General features: G+C 37.2%; 3 protein-coding genes and 1 long non-coding RNA gene across 6 annotated transcripts; 1 reads left to right on the top strand and 3 right to left on the bottom strand.

Annotated features, from left to right (window-relative positions):
* Positions 1–6,743: 6,743 nt before the first annotated feature.
* On the bottom strand, positions 6,744–12,324 carry LOC143461572 (DNA-dependent metalloprotease SPRTN-like). The gene is made up of 6 exons (XM_076959337.1): positions 12,030–12,324; positions 11,806–11,914; positions 11,493–11,612; positions 11,278–11,408; positions 11,053–11,144; positions 6,744–8,274 (listed from the first exon to the last, which is right to left on the bottom strand). Exons 1-6 carry the CDS (start codon positions 12,293–12,295, stop codon positions 6,974–6,976), a joined length of 2,019 nt encoding a protein of 672 aa, XP_076815452.1. The 5' UTR covers positions 12,296–12,324; the 3' UTR covers positions 6,744–6,973.
* Positions 12,325–12,342: 18 nt separating this feature from the next.
* On the bottom strand, positions 12,343–16,156 carry LOC143461575 (uncharacterized). Its single transcript, XM_076959340.1, has one exon. It carries the CDS (start codon positions 14,079–14,081, stop codon positions 13,158–13,160), a length of 924 nt encoding a protein of 307 aa, XP_076815455.1. The 5' UTR covers positions 14,082–16,156; the 3' UTR covers positions 12,343–13,157.
* On the top strand, positions 16,130–20,169 carry LOC143461576 (putative deoxyribonuclease TATDN3). Of its 3 annotated transcripts, none has more exons than XR_013118053.1 (7): positions 16,130–16,391; positions 17,353–17,532; positions 17,664–17,695; positions 18,008–18,176; positions 18,292–18,372; positions 18,464–18,651; positions 18,929–20,169. XR_013118053.1 is itself a non-coding variant. In XM_076959341.1 (6 exons), exons 1-6 carry the CDS (start codon positions 16,182–16,184, stop codon positions 18,596–18,598), a joined length of 807 nt encoding a protein of 268 aa, XP_076815456.1. In that variant the 5' UTR covers positions 16,131–16,181; the 3' UTR covers positions 18,599–20,169. The 3 variants fall into 3 exon arrangements, 1 of the variants encoding a protein (XP_076815456.1); XR_013118052.1 differs by having other exon boundaries at positions 16,131–16,391; positions 18,925–20,169; XM_076959341.1 differs by having other exon boundaries at positions 16,131–16,391; positions 18,464–20,169.
* LOC143461577 (uncharacterized) lies at positions 16,831–17,525 on the bottom strand. The gene is made up of 2 exons (XR_013118054.1): positions 17,386–17,525; positions 16,831–16,998 (listed from the first exon to the last, which is right to left on the bottom strand). It is a non-coding gene; the product is annotated as an uncharacterized LOC143461577 (long non-coding RNA).
* Positions 20,170–20,714: the final 545 nt, after the last annotated feature.

The following is a 20,714-nucleotide window of genomic DNA, read 5'->3' as shown; positions in this document are numbered from 1 at the left end:
TGCGTGAAATCGTTCCCAAAAATGGTTTGCCTGTAATTTAGCGTCTCAGTTGATAAGTACCATTTGCAAACGATTTAAGAAAACTAAAACCTGGCGACAACTTGTGCTTAACAGCATTGACATTTATGGCCATTATGCAGAAATTCAGCGCTTTCTTAAAACACGAACTGTCGACACTGAAGTGAGCAATAGCGGTAAACGGCTTCGGTAATAAACCAAAGCGGACGTCGAGTAAGTAAAAAGAATTCAAAAACTTTTTCCAACGAATCGACGACATAAGGCGACAGAGCAATTACACCACCGCAGAACAGATATGTTGATAAGACTGATAACTTCCCCCCTGAGGATGTTTAAAATAGAATGGAAACCTTTTTTTTCCATTTTACTGAGTGATGGTAACGGATAAGAGATTAAATAAAAGAGGCTTCTGCATTATGCAAGAGGCATTATTTTCTCCAAAAACCTAAATTACGAACCTTTATCCATTTTGCTGCTCATGAAATCATAAATGGTCTTGGTCGACACCGAGCTCTAAAACTATACTGACAATCAAAAACTGCGCATTTTTACATGAGAAATCTAAATGTACAGATTAGGAAAAGAGACGCCTTGACTGCAATCATGATGAGCATGCTGCATAAAAGAGAAACGGCTCCCAGGAATGTCTAGTTAATATTTCATTTTCAATTAGTCGTTTAAAGGTGAGTCAAGCGTCTGTTCCTATCTGTGTCCTTGTCCCGGCTAATTACAAACAAATATCGCATACATCATGACCCAGGGCTAAGCATCTAAGGTCATAGAATACAATACATTCATATAACTATGAAGCAAAAACTGAACTTAGATATTTACAGACGTTACCTTCCTTAGCTATTATTATCGGCAGCCTTAACCACTTTGACTCAAAACAAATTTTAAAACTATTGTTGGCCGCACACTAATGTTAGATTGCATTTTGGTTGTACCATAACACATAAAACACTGGCCGACGTAAAATGCGTTCTGTTTGTATGGTACAACATAACCATAACTTATTCACAGTTAGTCGGCCGTAAACGTTCCATTCTACGTGAACAAAGTTAAAAGTTAAAAAGGTAAGTATACCGCCTGTCTGTGATATCAAAGCGAATCTTGTTATAAGGAGCGAATAATGTGGTGATCTCGCTTGTAATAACAAAATTTCAAACTCGTGCCTTGTTCAAAAGCCTATAGCTTCAAATTCGTGGTAATCGCCTTAGGATGCGGGGCTTTGCAGTGCTGTGAAAAATATTTTGTCTCAAATGGGCGGAAGCAATGACTTTGAAATGGTTTCAAAATTGGAAAAATATCTCAATGCTTCACTGCTTTGACGTCATCTTCCAACCCTTGTCAATGCTACGCGTGTTACGTTGATGACGTATATATAAAGAACAACTACGATCTATCATTGGATGTGGTTGGGGCGTGATCATCGAAATACGGAAAAGCGTGTTGATATTTACAAAGGGTAAAGAGCAATTGTGACGTTATTAAAGCATATTAAGACGGCCTGTCATTGGCTGGCACTTTATTTTGCGCGAAACTAGTCTGAAATAGATTCCTTTTGTCAAGGTTGTTTATTTAAGCGGCAAGAAACACATTATCGCTGCCTTCTGCATAACGGCAAAAGGCGGGTCTGATGCTTGTTTTCCGTTGTTATCTCCGTTTATCTGCGTCAAAGTGTGTTTATGCAGACGTAGTAAGTCAAAAACAGGGTGAAAATGTATACTTCCCATACACCATAGACATCCACATTCAAATGCACAAGAACGCTTGACATCTTGGCCTCTGCCAATTTCACACGACGCCCGACAGACATCATAATATATACACGCAACGTAAGGTGTGGTTGTTGTTATCATGCAGAAGATAATGTGAAACTGATGACTAAACTTCCGATTGCCCACGTACATTCTACAAATACGGATTCTCCTAACCTAAAAGAAACTTTGGCAAAAACATTCAGTTGTAGAAACGAACCCTCGCTTCGACTGAGATCACGTGCCCAGGGAACGAGGTCGGCAGTTTTCTGAAATTAAGTAACGGACAAAACAGTACTTTATGCACCGCTTACGTAAACGGTAACTAAGCATGTCGATTTAAAATCACTTAACCTTTAATCTGATACCTTGTAAACAGACATTACAAAATTACGTAAAGGTAGCGGCTGGTTCACCTTATCGATTAAGTCAGGAAACTTTCATAGAGGAACAGCCTAACAGGTAAAGTATGTCATATAACTTGGGTCTTTTTTGGTTAGGATTAAGCGACTGGGTCACGTCATAGTGTTCTCTGAAGATCCAAGATATTGCGAACGATGCATGCGGTTATCACAGGCGACCTTTATATTCCAGCTAAAAGGCTAAAGTTCGCTGCTGGCTATTGGTAGACCTGTTTACTTCGTGTTCTCAAATTTTCTAGACAATACTTCGGCGTTTTTCTTATTGGATCACCATGGGATAAACACCTATTGTTGAGCTCATAAACTAAAAATAACATTGATATAAGCTGCAAAAATGGATTTGTTTGAACAAGGTGGACTTCCCATTGATTTTCCAACTGAACGAATAATTATGATAATATTTACCTTATTAATTCCAAATTCTTTTTTATAGAGAGAATGACGATAGTTAGAGTTACTGCTTCCATAAAACGAAGGCTAGCAACCTCCAATAGCGTGTGAAATGACAAGTGACTAAATTGTTTTAAAAGATCATAAAACTTGTATAATAGAAGCATAGTCTCTGGAGAAATCAAAATAGCGGGCCCCCAAGTACACGTCCTATATCTTTCTGTTTGGCCAACGATTTTAACTTGTGGGCTTTTCGTAATTAGAACCAGCAGATTACTACCCACACCCGCGGGACACTGAATCAAGCACTCTTGAACTGTCCTAACCAACAATCAAAACAACCTCATTTTGAAGTTGAGAATGAACGGATTGTTTGTGGAAATGTTTTCCATGCTATTCAAATGCCCGCTAGCTGCCAATATTATGTGCAGCAATAGAGGTCGATTTATTATTATTTAAATATCGTTGCATAAACTTTACCCCATTGTCAAGAGGGCAATCGATTCAATTGCCACTTGACAACCGAGTTCGACAAGTGTTGGGCACGCTTGACTCATTTTATGGCCATTTATTCTTAGCACAAACGGAAACTTGATGACGACAATTTTTCCAATTTACAAAAAACGCGAACTCACTGCTTACCCCGTTCGGTATCGTTTTAAATTGGTCCCAGTGTGCATATTCTGTGACTGACAACCACAAGGACAACGCTTTGACATGCGAGGATTGTAAATATAGATAAAATTTTAAGGTAACCTGACACGAACCTGTAAATACGTTTCATTTGATGAAAGTGTGAAACAACAGTCACGGTGACAACACCCGTGACAATACATTCATATTTGGGGGTCATTGCAAAACAAAAGAGGCTTTAGTCTAGATCTGAAAATCAACTTTATACCAGTTTTAACCGGCATAGACATGTTGCACGAGCAACGCGTACAACCACTTCATAGTAAATCTGAGCAAATGCTATAGGTAGATATGCATCAGATAAATTTAAACTGCAACAGAAGCCCGAGGTATCAATTGTGGAATGCCCCAAAAGCATGTAACGACTCGATGCCGATATTCCAGTTCACCGCATCGAGAGTTTAATTTGACAAGAGCCATACGACATCAACGCATTCCTGCAAATTATGTGTATCAGAAGATATTCTTGATGCGGCATTCTAATTGCTTGCTGAGGACAGAGTCACGTGGACACTTAGCACTGAGCCGTTTTATTGAAGCCAAACCGGTAACTAGCTTGGAGCATCGGAGGAAGCAAAGAGATTATGGGAAAAGTCTGAAGAACAGCGACTATGAATACATTACATTAAAACCATGTCTGACGCAATTGTCTAAGGGGAATCAATTTTTTCAGGTGGGTATAACACCTCGGTACCCGTCCCTTGGCCCAGCATTTAGTAACGCGCCTGATTACAACCAAACTGATGCCTGGCAAAATCTCAATATGAATAACCGGTACATTTCACTTTTAAACACTGACCTTGCACTCTCGCGCATGTATCTGTAATCTGCGCTTTTCACAATCGGCTTATGGGCTTGGAACCGTATTGATTTATGCGTATGATTACAGGCCACCATCTTCACAAATACCATGGTTATTAATCCAAAAATCCTGCATGACCAAACTCACTGAACTCGGTATTGGCTGACGCTTACCTGAGCACAGTGCTTCTTATGTAACGTTAACGCAAAACTAACCGCTTCGAAAGGCCTCTTTAGTCTTTTTAAGCTTCGCTGAAAACAGAATTGTGTACCGTATCAAAACAAGAGCTACTTGAAAGCTCAGCAACGCAGTTGTGTTGAACATTGACTTAATAAAGCGTTGAAACAAAGATCGACAACATGCTATTGTTCTGCTTCCTTTTGTTGTCCGGAAGGCTGTGATTTGCCATTTAAGCAGCTGATATATTGTTTACTTTGGTTTAGTTAGTCGATATCCTTGGTATTGCTTTTTCACACAATACGAAATTCGTATTCCTACATCTGTAATACCAACCAATTATTGTCTCTATCTCAAAACTATGTCTAGTGGCTCTCAACAGTGGGACTGTGGCTCCCCCAAGGGTGCCAGGAGGCGTTTCGCCAAGGTCACAAGCAGAGGATTCGCCGGTGCACTTAACGGGTCCGTATAAATAACGGATAATTGCACCTATCGTTTGAAGATTCTGACGTATATATTGTAAGCTCACTCTAATTGAGAAATTGAACATTACTGTTTCAAGTCATTTGGTTACAAGGTCATTTGACAAAAATTTAACCTACCAGTTCGCTCGTTATAGGAAATGTCTGCTTCATAATTCCCCGTCTTTATCGTATCGCCTTTCTGAGAAATATGTCACAACATTTCTCCAGGCTAAAACGTCATGTTCGCTATAAAATCGTTTTAACTGAAAGAAAAAGTTCCCGTGGCAAATGTGACAAACAATTCGTAGGTATTTCTTCAAAGACAACCTATAGCCCATTGGGTAATATGAATCAATCGTACCAAGCTAAGTTGGTTCCCAAAGCCGCTGTAATTACAAGTTTAGTCGAATATTAACTTAAAATGTGTCAACAGCTTTTTAAACAACATGTAGTTTCTGAATTAAGGGAAGAATACTTCCTTAAAACATTCAGCGTAAAAGCACAAAATCACTATTGAGTGTTGTTTTTACAGGGTCGATGGCTTTATTTATTGACTGCTTTGTAGATTGCGTTAGCTGCAAAAACCTTTTAAACGAATACTTCAGAACTACTGCTCAGCCTAGTTTCGGAATCAAAATTGCGTAAATATAACGGTACTACCACTTTGCTTTCATAGTTTATCTGGGTAAGCTGTTGACGATGTGGTGAACGGGAAATTTACAAAAAATTGGTCGACTCGACTCACGAAAATTGCTTAGGCGATCACGCAGGCCCTGGCCTAAACATTTATTAAAGAAGAACTTGGTATTAGCCTATATAACTTGTTTTTATTCTAGAATGCATAGAACGTACACCCTGTAGCAAGATTAGTAAACATCTGCAACGGCCATAGCTGTTAGCAGTACAGAATCGAAATGGGGTAGCGTTTGCCTTATGAAATTTCATCAGCGTAAAAACCGGTTAAAATATACCACAGAGCAATTGCGACGCCTTCTGGTTATTTTTCTCACCCAAAACGGCAATATGTGTCAGCAAAGTTTAACGAGAAAATTCCGAAAACCGGTTGGCCCGTTATACTACTTAGAACGCTATCTTATTAAAGCCACCATTCATTGTAACAGTTCCAGTTAAGTTTGTCCGTTTAAATTGATAACGCTTATACAACTTCCTGTAACTGTTGTATTATGACATTTAATTGTGTACTACTCGTGTGAGGTATTACACAGGGAACATATCTGTCATAACGACCGCATATGCTGGCGGTAATTGTTTGAATATGAGCGAGGACGATTGATGGTCGGTGACTTGTTTTGCTTCTGCTTCGATAGATGAGTTCTCATTTCTCAAATTTGCGTGACTATGCTGTTAGTTGCTTGATTCTGTCTATATAAATTACTAACTTATAAAGTTCCCATTTTTATTTATTATCAGACACGAAGGCTTTCACCTTCGGGCAAAGCTTACTGAATGTTACATAGCGCTGTAGTAACTAGTGAAATCGATCACGTAAAAAGGAAAGATTGAAAACATTACATCAGTATTTATATGCGACACACCAGTTCAAGCGAGGAAATTATCTGACGTCATTAAGGAAAACTCAAGTTTGGTAAACAATTGAATTACAGGATTCTAAATTAAATTCCAAACATCTCAAAACAACTCGTGAGTCGTGACGTAATCGTCACAGTATATCTTACTGTTTGTTCACCTTTCATAACTTGTATGTTATTAGCTATACAGCCATCTATTGGACTAGACTGCAATAGCCTATCAAAAATCGAACAACCGTCGCCATGCACCATTTCTAGTTTCTACTTTCCATGTTCAATGTTGACTTACTGCACAGGCATATGGGAAACTATAGTTTCTGAAACAATCTTTTAGCTCTACTAACTAGAGTCCAGATTTTAAAGCGCTTTGACAATTACCCTTCGATAACACTTCCTTCCACCTTAATCAACAGCTTTATGGGTAATTTGACAGATAATATTGTAGCTCCTTACAACTTGCAGAAAGATTCTTTGAGAAATTATTCAGTTTTTAATGAGAAAATACTGATACCAAGCCACAACGACACATTAATGTGGGAAGTGAAAATAAGAAACGTTTAAAGAAAAGTGAAAGCAAGTATGAGTGAGCAGAAAAAGCGTATACACTTAAAACATGTATAAAACACTGGCAATTAAATATGGCAGTGACGGGTAAAATGTTAGAAAAACATAGTACGTAAAACTTGCAAACGGACATTCAGTAAAAGTCAGAATCTGATATCGCTTTCAGGCTCAAGCACATATCGATATGTTGGTTGATCGTGTAAGAGGGTACGTCTGTGCAACACACCGGGCAGGAAACACATAAAGGCATATTAGAACGTTGATCACATTCCCGTGAGGTGGATGGCTTTATGTTCTCCATGTGGCAGTCTTCATTTAGCCTTCCTGCTGTGGACTTCACAATGTCTACTGAACTTTGTGAACTGCCAAGGAGGGATTTGTTGGAAGCGGAAAGAGACTTTTTGTGATTTATCATCGCGCTAATCAAAAGATTATCATCTTCATCGGAGGTAGAATCTCCGTCATCACGCGACTTGCAGAATGAGGAAAATCCAGAGTCCAGCGGCTTGCATTCTTTCTTGAAATTTGTAGATGAAAAATTACTTGGACTTTTAACATCATATTTCAAAGCTTTCCTTGTTGGCGATAAATCTAGGAAGAGCATTTTCCTTTGGGGAGATTCAGGATCAGACTCCAAACTATCGTCCAGACATGGACCAGCAGACTTCCGCTTTAAACCTGGCACTCCGTTTGAAGTAAAACGTGAAGGATCTTGGCAATCCTTAGATGAGGAAGAGGACCTGGCATCTGGAGGAAAGAGAGAAGATGTGGGAGCTTGTTTCTTTAAAGATCGACTCGTCAAACTGGGTAGAATTTCATCTTCTTCATCTATGCAAAACGACATTTGAACGTCGGACTTATTTTCTTTCTGAGAAGATCCGATGTGGATGCTCTTATCCTTTTTATCACGGTTATGACCATCCTCGCCAAGTTCGTCATCACTTGTGAAGAGGATTCGACGCCTTTTTTCCTTGAGCGTTAAAAACTTTGTGACCACTTTAAAATCATCAAAAGCTGGTGCACCTAGATTGACAGACTGTTCGCCGGTGCGTCGAACTTGCTTACATACTGCAAGCAAGCTGTCTCCCATTCTGTTGTTTGGGTTCATGACAGAAGCGTAATTGGAAAAAGGTCTAACCTTCGTTGGAGTTCTTGATTTTCTGTTTAGCAAGTTTATGATTGAGGAGTCTTTCAATTTATTTCGCACCGAGTTTGGGCTCTTGTGCGGACGGTTGTTAAATTTTTCTAATAATTTACTATGAAGTGGGATTCCCCTGTTACTTCTTTCTGGAGCTTTGGCAAACTTTCCTCCCAGTAAACGACCATTTTCTTTATCTGGAGATTTTAATACGGTAAAACTTAGAGTTCGCTGCGTTGAGTCTATTTTATCTTTTTTTGGACTTTTCTTTCGTTGATTAGACGATGAAGAGTCGTCTGTTAAAATAAAATCAAGTTAATTCTAAATTATTATCGAATTTCCATAAATTACACCAGGCTATTGACACATTACTGAAGAAGTTTTAAGAATTCGTCTTAAATATCACGATATTGTTCATATCGGTATATTAACTTTTGTTTTGAAACAACAAATATCGGGCAAAGACACTGCAGGGTTTATTCGCAAAACGTAACCTTTTTGTTACGACTATTTTCGTACTACGCAATATAGACCGCATTTCTCACTGCCTAAGACAAAACAAATCTAACGTTTGAATTTGGCCTTTTGCTAGAAACCATTACCGTAGACGTAACTCAATAGCGGATATCCAGCTTACGTGCTTAGTACATGGTCTACCAAAAACGATTCCCTTGGCCATATTCTTTGTTTTACAAACGATCACTAACCTCATCCTATTTGAGCAATACACTGTTTTAATTAGCAACAATCACTTTAAAAAAATTAAAGATTAACAGACAATAAAAAAACTTAGCTATAATTTACTTAATGACACACTCGAAACATCTTTTTGTGATCTTGTACCCTCATTACATTGTGCTCACTTCCTTACAATTCTAAACAAAGCAACTGTCGGAATCGTTTCCTGCACAAAACAAGTGGCTGGCATCTACGTGCCGCTACATAATCGCCCACATGCCGCTGGAAAAATTTAGTCGTCTGGAATGACTGAAAGAAGCAAGCTTACATCGGTGCTATTAGTTTATATTTCTCATCTGTTCCACAGAAGTATACTGTTGCCGAGTGTTAGGAAAATACATCGGCCAAATTAATTTTGTCTACAAAAACAGAAAACCTTCGACCAAGAAGTACACTCAGGAATAAATTCATGTCTAGTTTATAGTCCGCTTTTTATTTTATTGCTTTTTAAAATCGTTTCAAAAGATTTTACGCAGCGACAGGTACAGACGTGATCTACCCCTTTCTAAAAAATTACTTTCCGGAGACGATACCAACGACCAGCAGAGTGACTTTAATTCCGTTTGAACAAAACCTGAACTTTACTAAATTCTGAAATATGTTGCTCCCATCAAAAACTTTTCTAATATTTAAAATCGAATCTTTCTTAAAATGAAAAAACAATATAAATGCCGACCCACAGGATTGCAAACAAAGTTAATAAAACAATACAGTCATCATACACGTGTTTGTTTTTATCGCTGTTATTGTCGTTTTTGCAAGATTCATATGTAAACTTTGACAAAATAATCAGACATTAGACGTCTTTATCCCAAAACAGCAGGTGACCACATAATGAGTGCACGTGATCGTTTTCGATTTAATTATCGTCATCGAAAATTTTAACTAAAACCCAGTTATTTACATTCCGCGCTCTATAAGCAAATAAACATGTTCAATGGCCGGTATTAGTTTGAACACTAAAATTTTTTCCGAAATTCGGCCAAACTCTTGTTTCTCATCCAGATGAATTTTTCACGGCAATGCAAAACATACATAATTTCCATATTTGGCCGTACACTCGTCCGCATGGAAACCCTGTAGCCATAAAGGCAACTGCCATAGTAAAACAGTCCCATCATCTGCCTGTTGCGTTGTTATAAACTTAATACTGTTAAATGTAGGCTATATTCCATTACAATTACATAAAATTGCAATGCTGACTGCGTATGCTAACCTCACACAATTCTCAACGTTGGCGAAAGCTCAAAGTATACTATTGTCAATTTCGTCATGCAAGCAATTGCTTTCTGCAACAAATAAAGTCTTGCTCACTCCGTTATCACAGGAGAAAAGCGTGAGAGTCAATAATAATCCTAATAGTACTTATGCAGGCTTCAAACTGGGAGGACGGGGAGTGATGTGCCAGAGGGTAGGGAGTGAAATTTTATTTTTGGCCATTCGCTTTATCGTTATCCCATTCTTTATATAATCACTGTCTTGCGTTTCGTAGACTTAATACCTCCATAAAAGTTCTCTTTTGATATATTTTGTTGCTATTTACTTGTTATCATATGCTATAGCCAGATATGATAGGACAAGCTTGAAAGTTGACCAAGCTCCTTCCACAATTCTTTATCTCTCCTTAGCACTGGTGATGCAGTAATTTTCGTCCAAGCCACATTACATTGTGCTTATTTGGAAGCCATAGTGCACATCATTCACACATTTTTCGAAACTATTTGGTTTGATACTGTCACGACGAGTGTTGTTTAGTAAAATCATATGGCATAACGAAAATGGTACGTAATAGTATGAAAGTGGGACAAGGTTTTGTGATCTTTGATGATTTCATGTGCACTGAAAAGTCAACAAAACACTGAAATTCAAGAGAAGAACTCTCACCTACATGTCAAGCTTATAAGCGATTTTTCGTGAGGCACAATAGCAAAAAGTGTAAGATCCAACGGTAGACATGAAGACAAAGCGACTGCAGACTCTTTGCATTGCCTTTGCAGATGGGTAAAAAATTTAATTTGATACGCCCAGTTGTCCCACACAACATACATTTTAAAATGTGATTTTGGTTGTTGTTTTTGTATGTATAAACTGTTGTGTAGCGTTTATAATTGCAATATTTTTGTCTTAAATTTGTTAATTATTTTAAACTGTTTTATATCATCAATTTTTGACAAATCTATCTAATATGTACAGGTGAAGTTCTTGTCAAGTGGGGCTTTAGTCTGCAGTATTTTTGCCCGGGACCAAATTGAGACATAAGTATATGCAAAATTGTCTTAATGAAAATATTTAATCAACTAAAGCCTTTTTATGACTCTAATTTCAATGACTCTAACCTTTCTTTTTCTTTTTGTTATAGTCCTCAGGTTCTTTAATCTTTTCGTACGTTCCACCACACGAGGATTGGTGTTGAGCCCACCAAAAATCACTGCAAAGATGATAATAAAAACCAAACCCATCTATGCATCAAATCTTAAATCTTAACGTCCTATCATATTTGAAAGCTCCAATATAAGGACGTGAATGAAATTTTATGAGCAAAAGAAAACGACTTGGTATACTTTGACGAAGGTGCCCGGTTCATGGCTCTCTTCACATATCCAAAATACGGAGGTTGATTTTGGCATAGTCCAGTGCACCTCCACCAGTGCTTGCGCATCTCGGCTACTTCGTCATGAAAATTGTGATAAATCTGTAGTAAGATAAATACACATGACCGCATTGTTATTAGGAATGTACTTATTTCGTAAGTATATAATTAGTTGGTGAGACTTACCGTTATGTTGGTGCCTGTTGCATTATTTATTCGATGCATGTGTTTGCAAAATTCTGGCCCATGCCCATCATGATCTTTGTTGTTGTCAGTAACAAATAGATAGGCGTGAATCATCTCATGCTAAAACGATAAAACTGGCTTATTTAAGTATGCATTTGATAATCTGGCGTTTGGCGGTGGGATATTGTCAACATAAGGTACAAAATGTTTAAAGACAGGTTACAAAGTCAATGATTAATACCATTTTGACAATGAACCCAAAAGAAAGGCAGCCATAAATCCTTGAAAACTCAACAAGGGTACTAATTTTTACCAGCAAAGTTTCTACAAGATCTCTTCTTGGCCGTAACTTCAAAAGTGGTTGGCTTAATCTCACTGAACACAACCCACCGTGGCCTTCGTAACAGCAGATCCCAGCGCATCTAAACGCAAAAAATATATTTTCACTACAAAAGCACATATACTTGTTACAATCCATGTTACTCCAAATGAAAAGAAAACAATAATATATGACCATCACATTTAGCTTAAGCTTACAGTGTCATTCTGGGGCTCCATCTAACTTCAACCATTGTAAGTTTATTCCAGAAAAACTTTTTATTAAATTCAGCAAAGAGAGAATGTATGTTAGGGTTTGGATCAACCAGCTCCCATTCAGGATCAATTAAACCCTTTTCTTTTCCATTTAAAACTCTCTTTGGCGGAGTATAGGATAATGATGGCAGGCTTTTTCGTCCAGTCTCTTCTGCATTAAATTCATCTTGCAATGCCATCGCAAGGGCGTAATCCACATCCTCCATCATAGCAAATCAAATGAACACAGAATTTACTATTCATAACATAAAACAACCTTCAGTTGAAAGCCCAAAGTGGTAACATGCACAATTAATTAAAATTAGCAATTTGTTTTAAAATGGAGTTGCATCATTAAATCTTAATGCATATGTAACTTTTCCATTATAAGGTAGCTTAGTAAGATAATGCACTGTTCATAAAAGAGTCTTGATAAAACAGACATGCATACAACATAAACTCAGTGAAAAGAAGACTATGAGAAATTATAAAAGTTTTGTCAAACACATATATACTATATTAACAACTTTTGCAGCAATGGTTTATACAAAAATGAGTTGGAATACGAAAAACATCTTTTAAATGGTTGATTAAGCAGAACAAACCGTGAAATATTTCATCACAAAAAATGTAGCAGTCACTTAATAAAAATGCCAAATGACAGCTGGGGATGTTCTTGTCCAAACATTTTGATATTTTAAATAATTCAAAATATGTTATAATATATGTCAAGCAATCCTCTATACATAGATTGTCTGCTGATGAAACCACACGCAAGGTCAAAGCGTATGTCAACAAACCAAGTTGATCTACGCAAAATGTACTTAACATCTTTCTGTAAACAAGTTAAGCATTTCTTGGAAATTTCATAACAATTTCTGTTAGGAATTAACTTACATTACAACAAAAACCTATGATCTGCACAAACTCTTTACCTGGGCTAAATGCGACCCGCAAGTTGGACATAATTGTTCTAACTAGGTATTAGATAACCATACACGATTTGATCTGATTACATCATATAAATCCAGTAACTATAAAATCTATGCCAAGACAACATGTGCAAGAAGCAAAGACTGAAAGCATAAATCATTAATCATTGACTTGGCTTTCATAGTGATACATGTCAGCATATTCCAGACAGGACTTTAAATGCTTTCTTAAATGAAGTTTCAGTGCAAATGTCCCTCCACAAGCCAAGCAAATGTATGGCTTTTCGCCAGTATGAATTCTCATGTGTTGATTCAATTGACTTCGTAAGGGGAAGTCCCGACTACAGTAAGGGCATTTCAAACGTTTATGTGTGCCAATGTGATAATTCAAACTGGACTTACGAGTATATGATTTGTCGCATATTGGGCAGCATAGCTTGCCATTAGTATGTGTTTCTCGATGCTGTTTTAATCCATAAAAATGCGAAAAAGTCTTTAGACAGCATTCGCATTGATAGGGTTTCTCACCAGTGTGAGTGCGAAAATGTTGATTTAGATTTCCTTTTTGGCTAAACTTTTTGTGACACACTGGACACCCATATGGTTGATCATTATTATGAAATCGTATGTGCATTTTAAGTGCATTAGACTGCGCAAAAGATTTTCCACATTTTTCGCAAACATATGGCCGCTCACCTGTGTGGATTCTGATATGTCTGAAAAGGTTTCCGCTTTGAGTAAACTTGCGGTCACAAAAGTTGCAAACTAAAGAAGCAGCATTAGATTCTTTACACATTGGCTTATTATAAGATCTTTTTACTCTTTTGTTAGAAATAGAAAATAATGCAGGAACAGGATGTTTGTCAATCTTTTCTATAATACTAAATTTGGGAGCCACAAGCTGATTTGGAGGATCTGTTTCCAGATCGTTCTTCAATGACAAAGTTTCATTTTCAGCTTGTTCATTTTGAATCAACTGAGAATGCACTGCATCTTCATTACTTTCTTCCAACTCATAATCTTCAAACTTCTTGGGAGCTTGTCTCTTTCGGCGGGGCAGTTGCTTCTTACTGACACAGTTCATCTTCAAATCTTTATTTAAACTTCAGAAACATTTGTAGATTTTGAGTTAGTTGTATTCATGATACTGCAACACAACATTGTCAGACAAAGCACTTAAAACTTCAGAATATATCGGAAATGTTACATTTCCACTCCCACATTGAGTGAAGACCTGAATCTATGGGTAAAAGCTATGTTGAAATAATTCCTCAATAATAAATCCTAATAAGATATTGCAGAAGTACTGTATATATAGGACCGAGACAGAAACCCAAACTTTAATGCAGTCGATAATTTTACAAAGGCAACAACAAAACTTCAATCATGGATCTCAATCTGGTGCAACAAAAAAAACAACAATGATAAATTTTAAGTGGATTGTTTTTTAATTAGATGGGTTATGGCCATAGATAAACAGAACATGCATGCCAGTGCCACTTAACGTCAGTGTAAATACAAGCCTTTTACCATACTGCATTACTGAAAATGAGATTCCAACAATCTTTACCCTATAGATATAATCTACCCATGTTAACCAGTAGCTTACAACAGCTTTTTTAGGTACCTACTAGTAACATGTGCTGCCAGTCTATCAGCTTAACTTTGTCTTTAAATTAATACATTTAATGAGTGTATGTGTATTTATTCGTAACTATTTAGGTTTGGTGACCATGCTAATACTTTAAGTTTGTCTTAAACTTATTTATTATGATGAATGTTTTACCCTCGAGGCCTTTCCACATTTTCCTGCCTTAGTTGTGGTGTATTATCATTGCTTCTAATATGTCCAACCGTCAGTGTCAGCACAATTTTTCATGCCCCACAATTATATATGGTGGAAAATAAAATGAACATCTCAAATACCACGAATCACAAATAGCAAAGTCGTATTCGGCACTTCTCCAAAGGTCCCCTCTATTTTATGCATGTGCAGCTTTGTGCCTCAGTTAAGAAAATCTTTTGATCAAAGTATATCACCAAGCAAAGCTTTAATGGGAGCTGATTTACAATGCAAAGAGTTGATATTTGGTTTACATTTTATTATTATTACATTAAGCTGCTGTATTTAAAATTAGCAAGGGGCACAATCAGTTCTTGTGTTGGACCCTGCACTTGCTAATGCCGACCCAAACAATCATTGAAATGGTAACGTAAGTGACAATGTAACTGAAAAAGAGTGTTTATTTCACCGAAAATGGGTCACACAACCTGTTGTTAATGATAGGTGCTGAGGTTAAGAGAATGGGTACATGAAAAAAGTTGATTTTAGGTATTTAAAGTTTTATTGATTTAGATTACGTAGATCTAGGTTACCATTACCATGTCATCACATTTAAGTTAGGTTAGCAAGAAACTATGAAAATAGTTTTGAACATATTATTTTTCCGGTGAAATAGTGTTAGACAACCGAAAAAACGTAACCACAAGAGTACAAGCACCATATAACAAGACAATGAAGTGAGCATGAATAGTAAATAGAAAACCGACTGAGGTTTGAGTACAAGTGGAACGCAAATCACGATACGACAATGCTAAGTAGGCTATTTTATGCCCTATAATTAGATCTTTGTATCCATACGAAATTATCGGCGAACAAACTCGGGCAATTTATGCAAAATGCATTCCCAAAAATCCCAATATCCAATATCAAAATCAACTCCCAAGATCCAATATCCCAAAAATCCACGCAAATTCCAAACTTTCCTATATGGCTTGCGAGAAGGGCGCAATGCTTCACGTAGCTGTACTAATTTGCATGGGCATAAAATAGAGTAAGCACTTCTCCAAGGCAGTGGGCGGGAGTAGGGAATTAGTCTGACTTGAACTAAAAAGCCCCCTTCCAGATACTGCAAGGAGTTTAGGCAATAAGTAACTAAATGTATAAACCGCTGTCCTATCAAAGATTCCCAAATTTTCATGCACGATTTTTCTTTCCGTAATGTTTTTAAATGTTAATTCCCTAACGTGGCATCCAGGAAAAATCTTATAAAACAAAGCGACTTCATATATCACCATTTCTCAAAAATCCCGGCTTCATATTAGGGTAATACCCCAAGACGTATTTTTTTAATGGAAACTTTTGAGAGCTTCATGGAACTAAACCTAAGCCATCAAACAAATTATGGTGGGGTATATAGATTGCCATTGCCATCTTTCTGCTAAAGAGTTTGATAGTGATCGCGATGAAGTAATATGCAGAGCTAAGGAGGTTAATGTTCAAGCCATTGTGGTTGTCACTGAATTTGGCGAAGAATTTCTACCTACATTAGAGCTCTGTCGCCAGTACCCAGGTTTTCTCTTCCCGTGCCTTGGAATACATCCTGTACAACAGGTAATTTCTAAAATTATCAAAAATAAGTCAATACAACAACAACCTATTTCATTGAAATTATACTGCAGAGTTTTATCGTAAATTGAATGAGCCCTATCTGTTACTGTATCTTCACCGGGCAAGACATTGACATCTCTTGCACAACCACTGGCGTGCTAAGGAGGTTGCTGACCGGGCTGTAGACGAGGGCTCCGAATTTCAGGGGGTGTCGAGGGCCCCTGTGTGTTGAAAAAAACGTACTTATAGCAACTTAAATGGCCTAAGAAATCATCTTAAGCTTTTTTGTATCAAGTTGCGTTATTTTGCACTTAATGACTTGGACAGAACTTCTGTGCACTCAATTTTCAATTGATTTAAAGATTGACTAAGTCGAACTGTGTAATTTGTGTTTTCTTTGTGTAACTTGTACTTCCATCGCGTCTGAACATTTTTGCACACCGCCCACCACCCTTGTCATTTTTGGTTGTTTGGCGCACCTAAGATCTTGCTGAATACGGGAATATTCTGCAGTCCAGTTTGAGGGTAACTCATTTGCATAAAATTGGATTTAGTTTCTTTCATCCCATATGTGCAATACGAAGAGAATGTGCAGCCTAGGTCTGCAACACTGTGAAAACAAATTCAAAAGTTAATTAACCAATAGGTCTAGTGTATTGTTACCAAGTGTTGAATCTAGGTCACATAACTGCAAGTTTTACACTTCACCCACTACCAAATTAGAAATAATTCTACTAAAAGATTTGGTATTTTTCAAATGTATTGCAAGTGTTTCTATACTTTTATTGTTTGATCTCAAAATCAGTATAATACTCTTGTTGCTATGTGCAGGATTTTTTGTCTACGTTGTTTAATTTTCAAAAGAATATTTGTACTGTACTGTTTTGTGACTAGTATGCTTCTATAGTGAAAATTTATGACTTTTCAAACTGCAAATGCAACAGATATTCTGTTGTAACAACAGGTTAAAGATAGCAATCTGCAAAGGAGCTCTCACCCTGATGATCTTTCTCCAGTTGTTTCAGTGATTAAATCCAATTTAGATAGTTTGGTTGGAATTGGAGAAGTTGGTTTGGACTTTACACCTCGTTACATAAAAGACCCTTCAAATAAGGAAGAGCAAAGAGATGTCTTGAGACAGCAGGTTAGCATTAGCACTAGATAGCAAAACAAAGATTGTTTTTCTTGTAAATATTTATATTTGTACTGCTTATATACATTGTTAATGAAAAACATAAATAGTATATTGAACAAAATATGTTCTTTTTGTTTTAGATACATCTTGCCAAGGAGTTTGGCTTACCATTGTAAGTACTTAACATCGGACTTCACCTTATAATGGAGGCTTGATGTTTGTAAAAGTTATAAAGTAAAGTTGTGTTACATAAACCGTTTCAAAAGAGTTCGTTGACAAGCTAGCATGGCATGGTTTGTTACACTTAGGTGATTACAGCATTCAAGTAAATCATAAGCTCAGCTTGAGAGTGTTATAGCATGAATAAGGCCTTTTTATGCTACTGCAGTTGTACCATAATGTAAAATCATGTTTATAAATGTAAAAGCTTCAGAAAATTGTTATAATTGTTAAAAATTTGAGCTACGACTTCTTTGCTCCCAAGAAATGTTCACTCACGGTCATCGGGTCGCCCAGTTGTGAACTTACTGAAAGAGGAAGGGGCAGAAAATGTTGTACTTCATGCTTTTGATGGAAGACCTTCAGTTGCTCTAGATGGGGTTAAAAGTGGATATTATTTCTCTGTACCACCATGTATTGCCAGAAGCGAACAAGTTAGTGTTTGTTTTTTTGCTTTTTCCTGCTGTTCACCATAGTAGCTCTCTGGTCTGGTATAGTAAAATATAAGCTAGTTTATAAATTGAAGGTTTATTATGAGCATATTTACAGAAACAGAAGTTAGTTAAGCATATTCCATTGGATAATCTCCTTCTAGAAACAGACTCACCCGTACTTGGGCCATCAAAGGAGGTGGGCTTTTGTTAGTGGTATGGCTCGCTGTTGCCGTGGTATTGCATTCCTCGTGAAGTCCAAAGTCATTATTGTGATGTTTTAATGACAGGAACGAAATGAACCCGCCAACATTAGAATATCTTGTGAGTTCATTGCAAAGATCAAAGGAATAACAACCTCTGAAGTCATTGAAGTTACAACCAGGAATGCTTTAAAACTTTTCCCAAGATTGAAATTCCCCTGATGGAAATCGGGAGAGGCACACAGAATGGACACCTCCATGAAATAACCAAATGAGCAAGTTTCCTGTTGGTTCTATGTTTGCAGGACTGGTGGCTAGTGAAATCTTTACTTTTGTTTTGCTATGTACTTTTTTGTATAAGATGGCCATTGGTCATATTTAAGAGTGATATGGCATATTAATAAGTGTTTGGCTGAGTTACCTTAAACTGAAAACTGACAGACTTCAGTTTTACCTATAAAGCTACAGATGTATTTTAGATACTGATTTACAGTATTGCACATCAGGACAAGTAATGTTTGTGGTGTACAATTTGCAATTTTTTTTAGTCAGGTCTCGTTTATCCGGACCCCAAAAAATGGAATTCCTGCTATCCAACATGAAGCTGCTGGGAACGGATTCGTCCCATGTATTTCACTCCTTTAATTCATAATTGTCGCTGTCCGACCCTGACACGCCAATTTAGAAACGCATATGCCAACAAATATAAAAAAACTAGGGATATGTCAAATAGAAACTATTACCAGTTAGCGTCATTGCGTTTAACCTTTTCCTTTTTCGTTGTAATAAGTAAATTTATATTATAACTGCATTGTTCAAACTTCAAGCCTAGTAAACTGGCTTCGGGTTAAACGAAACAGTGTCGTCCATGAGCATTGAGGATAAAAGACAAAAATTATGACGATACAATATTTTAACCGAATGCCATAATTGATGATACGTATTTCCGAAACCATAGTTCAATCAACAGAATGAAGGAACAAACGAGTGCAATGAAACAGTAGCATGTGTGTGGTGATTAGCGTCAAGCCACAATCAAACATCACACTCTAACCAATTATGACGTCACAAGAATGTGACATCGCGCTGCAGACAGAAGCAGAAAACACGAACAGTCGAATTTAGCTGTGAATGAGGACCAGGGCTGTGCGGTCAGGTGAGGCAGTGCCTTACCTGGCGAAGTAAAGTTAAAGTTTTGGTTATTGTAAAATAATTATTATTGTTTGCAAAAACTTGGCCAGTACTTACTATTTTTTTTCATTGGTTGTGGCATGCGTGTTAACTGTGCTTAAATTGTAATGTAAGGGTTTATGTGGTCAAAATCGCTGAAATGAGCAAGTTAACGTTGTTTTACATATAGGATTAGTGGATGGCCCTTTTAAATTTTGCTTGCTTTTGGGTTTAGTAGCCGTGCTAGTTATCAGCAAATCAATATCATCAGTATTTTCATGTACGTTTTAACCTTTGTTTTTTGAAATGTAGTGTAGATAGTGTGTCAATTGTCACAACTGGACCTTATTGCTACGGAATTCTGGTGCAGTTCTAATGATTTATAATGTTATCAGTGTTTAATTTCGTGTGTTTACCAATAAGCGCTGTACTATATTTCGACCGAGTCTAGTACACGCAACCCATTATTACTTCCAAATTACATCATTCATACTACAGCGCTCAACGTGTTTAGTTGACATAAGAGAGTCCGTTGTTTACAGTCTATCGAATGCTGCTTTATTCTGCGCTCTGAAGAATAATAACCGTTTCGTTAAGAATCAGTAATAAATCATTATTTAAGACATTGGCTTTGGTACTGTGCCAACTAGGCACTCACGGGTTATTGAACGCACTATCAATGGAGTCAGATTAGCGAACTATCGATCAAGCAATATTTAGCAACAACCTACAACCCCAACAACACGTCAGAGTTAGCACATTTTGTTCACCGTTTATCAAGTCGTTCAGTTTTTATTTCTTCAGTTACGGGTTCAATACAGTTTTATTTTCTTGATTGATTTAGTTCCTTGCGAAAGTGTTGCTATGAAAGACACGCAAACCTCACAAGGAAAAGATGAGTTCTGCTCTCGCTGTAGGTCTTGACGACGGTCACGAAATCTCTGTCAGCCGGCTTTCATGATAGTAGGCTGTTCGTCAGAAAACTGTCCTGAGATCCTCATTACTCATCGGTATGGACGGCCACAAACGCTTTTTGGAGTTAAAATTTAGGTTAGGGTTAGGTTACTATGTCATAATATTTAGATTAGGTTAACAAGAAAGTGTGAAAAATAGCTTCGAACGCACGATGTTTTCCGGTGAAACAGTGGCAACTTTTTTGTATTGGTGC

Source organism: Clavelina lepadiformis, chromosome 6 (genome assembly GCF_947623445.1).
Source record: "Clavelina lepadiformis chromosome 6, kaClaLepa1.1, whole genome shotgun sequence".
Lineage (NCBI taxonomy): Eukaryota > Metazoa > Chordata > Ascidiacea > Aplousobranchia > Clavelinidae > Clavelina > Clavelina lepadiformis.
The sequence above is the reverse complement of the archived record's forward strand: the minus strand, read 5'-3'. Positions and strand labels throughout refer to the sequence as shown.